The 9024-nt window shown below is 37.3% G+C and overlaps 2 protein-coding genes across 2 annotated transcripts in view; one reads left to right on the forward strand and one right to left on the reverse strand.

Annotated features, from left to right (window-relative positions):
- LOC142339384 (SAP domain-containing ribonucleoprotein-like) overlaps nucleotides 1-9024 on the reverse strand; it is a 162673-nt gene that overhangs the window by 142968 nt on the left and 10681 nt on the right. The window lies entirely within an intron of this gene.
- LOC142340007 (nucleoporin SEH1-like) lies at nucleotides 2633-8946 on the forward strand. The gene is made up of 2 exons (XM_075390400.1): nucleotides 2633-3009; nucleotides 7857-8946. The coding sequence occupies exons 1-2, from the start codon at nucleotides 2644-2646 to the stop codon at nucleotides 8778-8780; spliced, it is 1290 nt and encodes a 429-aa protein (XP_075246515.1). The 5' UTR covers nucleotides 2633-2643; the 3' UTR covers nucleotides 8781-8946.

Below are 9024 nucleotides of genomic sequence, written 5' to 3' on the forward strand. Positions count from 1 at the left end.
ATAATGACTTCCTCACTCAAACAGCTCTTTGATAACTTTTATTGAAGGAGATTAAATAAAATCAGTCTATGATATTCTAATTGAAGGTCTTTAAATCAATTATTGTCTGAGTTGAATTGACGGAGGAATGGAAACGCGTGAAAATTGTTTTTTGCTGATCAAATATAGAAAGTTGAGTGAAAGTGCTTTTTGTTCGTACCGACAGCTTAGATAGTAATGAGCAAATAATTGAGGTGTAAAAATGTCCTCTAAGCTAGCTGATTTTTTTGTTAGCTGTTTTCGTCTAAAGTAATTGAAAGAGTTTAAGCAAACTTGGAGTTTCATTGTCTATTATCATATTACTTCAAGAATTTTGGTACATTATATTTTATTGGAAGCTCCTTTGTCGGTTTTTTAAAGTTTTTCCTATTTTTTGGGCTAATTTTTCTTCGACTTCAGATTGTTCTTAATTGTCTTCAGTTTTTTAGGATAATTTATTCCAAAAACTGGTTTTTTTGAAGGCGACTCTTAGTCTTTTTGAGTCAATTGTATTGGAGTAAATTTTGAACTTTAAAATTAAATGCGTAAAAGAATTTGTAGCGGTTTTTTGGCGAACAAAATTGGATAGATGTGAAAAGATTTTTTGATCATACGCCGTATTATTTTCGAGAAATTGAATTGTGAAAAATCTAAAAGGCAAAGTTTTTATTCAGGTAAAGTATTTTCAAGCAATTTTTTTTTAAATTTCTTTACGGAAAAATCTTTTAGAGGCGCGATCATTATTTTTGCGGATGTGTCGAACGTGTTTTGACAATTATTTCGTGCTTTTTCAGTCTGTTAAAACCATTTTGGTCCACTTTTTTATTGAAATCAGTGGGAAGTGAATAAATTAATATGCAGGCATTTTTAATAACTAATTCATTGCATCTTTTTGTTAAAAGTTGTCTTTTGTTGGAGTATATTAGCCCCCCCATAATGCCGGCTTCCTAAAGCGCTGAACGGCTACTACCGAAGCCAACAGCTCGCCGGTAATTTAAGAGCAATTCGACCAACGTTTGTCGTTTAGGTTTTGTTGTTTAGCGCGAATAAGCTTCTTGTGCCTAAACTCACTCTCAATGATGACTTCCTCACTCGAACTTGTCTCTGCTAACTTTTATTCAAAGAAATGAAGTAAAGCATCTCGTGGATTATACTATTTGTTCTTAAAAGCATGAAATCTTTCGATTGAAGGACTGAATTTTCTCTTTTGGTCTAGATTTTCGCATTGTCTTTTTGAGACTTCAGATCTACAAATCTATCGCAGCTATCTCTTACAATGCGAAGATTTTTGACTGTACTCTCGTTTAATCAAGAGACGGAGAGGAGTTCTGGAGGAGTGTTATTTTTTACTTGAAGAGGAGTATTGGAGAGTTTTAATCAACTTATTGGAGTTAATTTGAAGCAGGAAATGAAATGCTTGAAAAGAATGCGGGGGTTGAGTGTTAAAATTTGGTGGACTGTAAAGAGTGGTATTTTTTTCATACCGCTGTTTTCGAGAGAGCGAGAAATTGATGTGTGAAAAATTTTCTGTAAGCTAGCAAAATTTGTTCACGTGCGGCTTGTTTTTGTTGATTTTTTTTTGGTTTTACTATTTTTTGGTTTCGGGTTTTGAATAAGCTATATTAATAATTTTTAAATTTTTGTTGATAGGGTTTTTTGGTCATGAATCTGATTTCTATGATAGTCATTTTGCGGTTTTTATGTAGGCCTCGTAAGCAATTTTTTGCCCTCTGTTCATTGCATTCGTTGGGGATTGAAGGAAAGCTTATTGCTTGCATTTTTGATAGCTAGAAACTGTAATTTTGTTGAGAAATTTGACAAAAAAGAAATCGAGAACTTTGAACATTTTTTTTGTCAATTTCTTTCGATTTCTTTCGAATTAGGCAGGTTTTTGAGCCGTTTCCAGTGATGAGTGAGAATAATTATCTCAATTTGATTAATGAAAGGGTTGCGTTTTTGTGTGCACTTGTATTATTTAAGGAAATAATCGAGTTTTTCTCTTGGTTTTTTCTCTTGGTTTAGTATTTCTTAATTTCTAAAATTTTTTATTTCTAAATTAACTTTCAATTGCCTTCTTTAGTTTTTCATGAGTAGTTTCATTATTTAGTAATTTTTGAAACGGTTACTTCCTGGCACAGACGACTCTTCGTGTCTTTTCCGGAATTCTTCCGGCTATGTTGCAATCAATAATTTTATTGCAGTGGATTTAAAACAGGAAATGACGCACGCGCTAATGTTTGTATGGTTAGGCTGCTGAACAAATATGAAGAGAGTGATTAATTCGTCGATGATTTTTGCATGGCTTTAGGTAAAATGAGAAAGTTGAATATGAGCCTGAATTTGGCCACACTTGGCTGAAAGTCGACCAAAAAGTTTGAAGAGAGGAAACTTGAATTTGATACAATTAGAATATTCCATGATTGGCGGGCTTTTTGATACCACGCATATCTTGGTACTTGAGATGTATACCGATCTATAAAAGCATTTTTAAAGCTTTTTAAAAAAGGAACATTGGAACACTCACCCCTTGTTACTCTGTTTAGCCCCTTGTGTCACGTACTGGCGTATTTATAGCAAAGGAGGATCCGAAAAATTGAGATTTTATTTCAGAATGATGAGCTAAAGATGCTTGTAAAAGTGAACAATGTTGCGCATGGTGCAACTTCAATGCACCCTCGGCTCATATCTCCATCATTGTGCAGTTCCTCCGTGTTAGAAAGGGGAGCCTTTAGTGACGAATTTGACTTCTTAGCCAATCACTGTCATTCTAACCGTGGAACGAGACAGCAATCGCCAACTTCACACAATGGTGTCATTTACGATATCTCGTTTGATTGGCAGAAGCGAAGATTGGCAACTTGTTCTGCAGATCAGACTGTTTTCATATGGACGTTAGAAGAAGTTCCGAGTAGTGCAGGATCAGCATCTACCAGTAGTTACAAGTGGGTGCGTGACAGCACTATCAAGGAACACGGTGGAACTGCATGGAAGGTAACAAACAGGCAAGGATGTCTACGAGTAGCAAATATTGTCATGGCAGTCCAAAATTAAACGAAAGCAAAATGAGCTATTATTCCGCATGCTATTAATTGCTCTCAAACAAATTTGAATTATATTAGTCCTGTTGGTCTTTTTGCGGCTCAAAAAGGAATATTGTTATTCACAGGTTTTTTTTTACGGCTCGAAGAGGAGTTTTTGGTATTCGACAGGTTTTTTACAATCCAAGAATTGCAGTTTATTGGTGCTCTGTCTTTTTACAATCCAAAGATTTGGATTGTATTTGGAGCTGTCTTTATTTAAGATTTCACGCATTTTTCTGCTGACTTTTGGCTTTCGAAACGGGATAAACAGGTTAAGTTCACCGGGCATTAAGTTTCAATAGAGGCCCTCAGCTGGTTTCGGTAGTCTTTAGGATGCTTAATGTACACAATGTAATGGGAGGTCTAATAAAAGGTGAAAAGATCAATTTTTGAAGTTTTGACCACAAATTTTTTGCTGTTTTTCATGCCCTTTTTTCTTCAACGGGATATTTCAATTGACATTGGTTTAAGCTCCCAGTAGTATTTTGAGAGTTAGAAAGGGTCTTCATAGCCGTTTTTAATTCCTTTTGAACAACGTTCATAGCAATTATTGTAAACGTGTTGGTCTTTTTCATGCAAATTTTTTGCTTGACCGTTTTGCGCTTTTCTTCTGGAACGTGTTGGTCTTTTTTATGCAAATTTTTCGCTTGACTGTTTTTGCGCTTTTCTTCTAGAACATTCTTCGACTTCTCAAGTGACTTTTTCACGCTTTCGTTCTTCATTTGTTTTTCCACCCGCCTGTCGCTTAAGAGCAATTCTTCCGATTTAATCGGTTTGTTTTTGAGGTATGTCTTTTGGTAATGCAAACTGAATTACAAAAAATGGTAGTAATTTTTGTTTCGTCGTTTGTTTCGAAAAGGTTTTGTGTTTTTTGATTTATTTGATCTTTAGGAGCCAATTAATCGTTTTTAGGGCATGAAGATGAGTTAATGGATGGTTTTAAGTGATAATGAAATATTTTTTAAGATGATGTTCTGAAGATTTTCAACGATATTCTCAATCAAAATTTGCATTTTTTTGTCCTTTTCTTTTCTGATTTCTTTGTCCTTTTCAGCTTTTCAATCTTTAGGAGCCAATGGAGCTTTTTCCATTCTTGTCGATATGTTAGTGGGTAGATTTTGTTTACATAAATTGAGTTTTGTGGACATTGGCGTAAAAACTTTAGCTTTTTGGCTAATTTATACAATTTTTTCAATTTTTGTTGTTTGTTTTTGTATCTGTTTTAACTGATATGTCCAAACCTGTTTCTGCAGGCCTCTAAGTTAGTGTTTCTGTATATTTTAGCAAGGATTTTGACGGATTATTATTTTATTAGTATGAATAATTTTGGCAAATTGGCAATGGTTCGCTAAAACTTTCCTAAACTCAAGTTGTCATTTTTTTTGTTTTTTGTTGCCCTGGCGTGCAAAATAATGGGTTTACACTTTTAGTTCTGAAAACAATGACAGCAGGTAGTTAAAGTGATTTCTCAGTTTTTTACGAAATTATTTGTTTTTGTCTGATTTTGTCTGAATCTGCGTGCCTTTATATCCAGCATCTATTGTTTTTGATTCATAGTTTTTCTGCCTAGTGAGAGTTTTGATTGAAAATAAAGGCATTCAAAACGATTATCCTGAGAGTGTACACGTTTTAAATACCGTTACTGTTTTTCCGTCAAGTTATGAAACTGTCTATTTGATTTGTAATGGTCACTCTGTCTGCTGGTCATATAGTAATTTTCGTTTTTCATCCAATTCTTTGGATTGTAATCCAGGATTTGTCCTGTTTTGTTAGTTACTCTCCTATGACTTTGAATAAACGGAATAAACAGGTAGCTTCCAGTTGGAATTCATTAGAGGCCCTAAGCTGACATTAGTAGCCACTAGCGGGCAATAAGTTCCATTAGAGGCCCAAAGTTGGGATAAGTAGTCTTACACGTGCTTAGAGCGCTTAAGAAGCTAGCAAGGACTAAACTAAGTTCAAAATGTCTTTTTTAGGCGTTTTTAAGCCTAAAAATTTAATCTTTTCTTTCCGTCCTTTTTTGAGTTTTTGTTGGTCCGTCTTCAATTGACGTTTGTCAGTGTTGATAAAGATTTTTTGCAAGAAATACTTTCTTTTTATCTCGTTTTTTTAGATATATGATTTGGTAATTTAGACCTGTAATTAAGCTTTCCCATGGGTTACTGGTTGGTTTTTAACGTTACAGAAATTGTTTTTAGGTTAACAAAATCAAGATTTTGAGCATATTTTAAACTTAATTTGTAACTTTTTATTCAATTTCTTAAAATGTTTGTCTGTTTTTGAGTTCTTGATCTGCATGAGCCGACGAAGCGTTGTCGAAAATCTCGAACGGGTTAATGGTTAAATTGTAGTGGTATAAATTTTGTTTTTATTTCTCCAACAAGTTCTTAATTGCAGTGATTTTTGATTTCTGTTCTCAAACATTTTACATTATATATAGCTTAGTTTTTAATGTATAGTAATTAGGAACTGCTGGTAATATTCTGGGTGAAGAGGTCATTTTTGATCCCATGTAAATCCCTGCTTCTTATCTAAACTACAGACGCACCTACCTACTAAACCCTCCTATCCACTTTCCACATCCACCCTGCCTACCTACTCCCTCCCTCGGGGCACCTACCTACCTCTGCCGTCCCCCACTTATCAAGCCGCAAGTTGCACCTACCTGCATTGCTACCTACCTCAACAAAACTACATCCCCTCCCCCCACCTACGTATCGCCGCAGTACCCACCCACATTATTAACTTAAAATTTAAATTACTGAGTTTCTTATTATTTTCCTCATTTTTCTGCATTAGTTAAGGTAAATTTGGTTGTTTTTTTAAACGGCTCATCCGAGTCGGTTCCGGTATTCTACAGGCTATTTTTAAGCTAAGGAAAGTTTTTTCATGACTTTAACTTTTGACTTTTGCTTTCGAACACTAACTTCTGTTTAAGATCGATGACTTCTTTGCAAACATTGGACTTGAAGAGTTGCTTATTTTTTGGTATATTGCAATTAGGAACTGCTTGTAGTATTCATGGTCGGTTTGGGAGTGTTCTCGCCATAATAGTCCCTTAATCCATTCTCCCTATTCAATCTACAGACATCCCCCACTCGTACCTACCCAGACCCCTAAACTAAAACTTGTGTGTGCATCCTTTTGAAATGATGTCTAGTTTCATAATGTCTAGTTTGAAATAATGTCTAGCTTGATAATTTCCTTGTTTTCTTTTCTTTGATATTTTATAATTTAGGAAGATTAGTTACCTTTACCGAACCTCTACCCTCCTTACACCCTCCTACGAACCACGCCACCACCTACCCCTTATCTATTACTTATCTAATCTGACTACAGACCCCCCACGGATCCCCTGCCTACCTACACCACTCCCCCTACCTACCTACCCCCACCCGCACCTAACTACTTACCTGCACTTGGGCACCTACCTGTCATCTGTCTCCTCCCCCGATTACCTACGCCCTCCTCCCCAACTGGATACCCCCCACCTAGGTTCCCCCTCCCACACCTACCTCTGGGCAATCAAATGACAACGAGCCACCCCCCCCCCACCTACGTTCCCCTCCCATAAATACATCCCCTCAACTACCTACCAACACCCCCTCCCTCGCCTACCAGCAACAACTACAAAATGCGTCTGAGTCTCCTTTGATTTTTTTTATTTCTGAGTTAGGTAAGGTTACTGAAAAATTTTCTTTGCACAACTCTTCTAGTCGTTTCCGGTATTCTAGTGGCTATGTTTACTTCTATTTGTTCCAACGTCGTTTTTACGTTGACCCAAAAGGGTCTAAAGGCGACCTGTGAACTAGTTTGTTTTCTTGGCGAGAGAAGTTTTTTGATCATGCGCTGCATTCCGCGAATGATATTTGATTTTGGGCAAAAGTGTTTTGGAGAATGGTGCGTACCGATGAACCTTTTTAAGCTGTTTTTCATGCATTTGGCTCAACTTGTTGCTCTTGATTTGATCTTTCGCGAAAATAGTTTTGATCGATGCTACAATAATATGTAACTGTCTGGAATTGAGTGTTTTTGAGAACCTTCTAATGCGTTTCAAGTCCAAAATTGGTACATCGTTTTTGGGTTAATTTTTTGCGGTTTAAATTTATTTTCTTTGTTTTTGGATCCTTTAGCGGACTTTTTGAACAAAAAACCAGTATATGGCAACCTCCCTTTAATTCAAGCATTGAAGGCCTCTTTTTAACGTGAGGTAGTTTTGTTTCTTCAAGTTGTCCTTTTGATTTTGGTCCCCAAAAACTGGATAAACAGGTAGCGCGCAGAGGGAAATAGATTTTCTTAGAGCCTTAAGGCTCACTGGTCTCCAAGTATGTGGTTCACCGAAACTTTTAAGATACATAAATTGTATGAAGGGTGGTCCTTAGAGTTTGACCCCCCCCCTCCTCTCTCGCTCTCTCGTCTTAACCCCATGCTCAACCCACCCTAACCCCTCTAATTAAGCTAAAGCTAGTCTCCCTAAACTGCAGCTAGCTACTGGCGAAGCAAACCGCTCGCCATTTGTTTGAAATCAATTGGTCCGACGTTAGTCGGTTATGTTTCTCATTGCAACTATGTTGCCTGGGCTATCTTATTAATTAGTGTTTGAACTTTGTTGTTCCTGTAGTTCAAACTACAGGCTGGCGCACAAACCGGGTGGGTTGGATCAGTTCTGTTCGCATTGGTGTTTTACTCCCGTTGCTATGGGTACCCAACTGGGTATCTAGAAAGTGTTTCATTCAAGGCTCGAATAATTTTCTGCAGGTGACATGGGCACATCCGCAATTTGGACAAATTCTGGCAACGTGCTCTTTCGACAACAAACGTGCGCGCCTATTCGAAGCTGTACCGGGTGACAATAATGACCTGGGTCGAAAGAGATGGGTTTTAGTAAACTCTTTCGAAGACAAATTGAACAATCTTGTCACGGACATTAAATTTACACCACCGCAGCTCGGCCTAGCACTTGGAATGTGTTCTGTTGACGGATATGTGAGAATTATGGGACCCGAGGGAGGTGATCTGAAATCATGGCGTGAAATGGTTCATATCAATATCAAACACTCATCATTGAGTTGTTTAGCCTTCAGCGAATCAACGAGAGATAATGTGTTAGTTGCAGTGGGAGCTGAAATTGTATCAACCGAAGAATCAGTTGTTGCCTTGGGTGCCCAAGACTTATCTGAAACTCCCAAGAATGCTGCGCCTTCTCAGTCATCATACTTCAACCTGTTTTACATCGACATCAAACACGCCGACCGGGGCAGGTCCCGCAACATGGCATTAGTCTCATTAGATGATCCTAAGTTGTATGTTGATAGCCCAGTACGCGCTTGCTGCTTTGCACCAGTTTTGGGCAGATCTTTCCAATACCTTGCGATCGGAGCGTCCTCTATGATTGTGTATCAAATTAAGTCTTCCAAAATTATGGCGCGATCGACTCTAAGTTATCCTCCTAATTTCAACAACCCTTACTGTGCTATATGGAGGTTAGCTTGGAATATCACAGGTACACAGCTAGTGGGGTCAACTACTCATGGCAATGTTTTTGTGTGGCATCTAAATTCGTTAATGAACTGGCAGCTTGTGCGTGCAGCTGTGGCAAATAGAAACAGCGACGTATCTATTGAAAGGCCCATTGGCCTAAGTGAAATAACAGTGGACACAGGAGGGGGCAGCCACTCGTAATGTTTGCTTTTTCTAATTGTATATTTAGATAGTATTTTATTCGCTGATGTTTTTCTTTTTTTGAAAGCCATTTTGCTATATTTTGAGCTCGATCAACTTGATAGTGTTTTTAGAATAAATTGAAAATTGACTTTATTTCAAGGGTAATAAAAAATAATGGTGCGAATTCGAGACGGTTCAGTGGTAGTGCGGAATGAGTGCTAGCATACAGAGATACAGATGTTTTTTCAGTAATCATAGAACA

The sequence above is a fragment of the Convolutriloba macropyga genome, chromosome 5, assembly GCF_964194025.1.
Source record: "Convolutriloba macropyga chromosome 5, txConMacr16.3, whole genome shotgun sequence".
In the NCBI taxonomy this organism is placed as follows: domain Eukaryota; kingdom Metazoa; phylum Xenacoelomorpha; order Acoela; family Convolutidae; genus Convolutriloba; species Convolutriloba macropyga.

What these genes read in the sequence shown, in the direction of transcription:
- LOC142340007 (XM_075390400.1), top strand. Translation starts at nt 2,644, where the DNA reads ATGCTTGTAAAAGTGAACAATGTTGCGCATGGTGCAACTTCAATGCAC. An exon ending in ACGGTGGAACTGCATGGAAG is followed by an intron (nt 3,010 to 7,856) that starts GTAACAAACAGG and finishes AATTTTCTGCAG; the next exon opens with GTGACATGGGCACATCCGCA.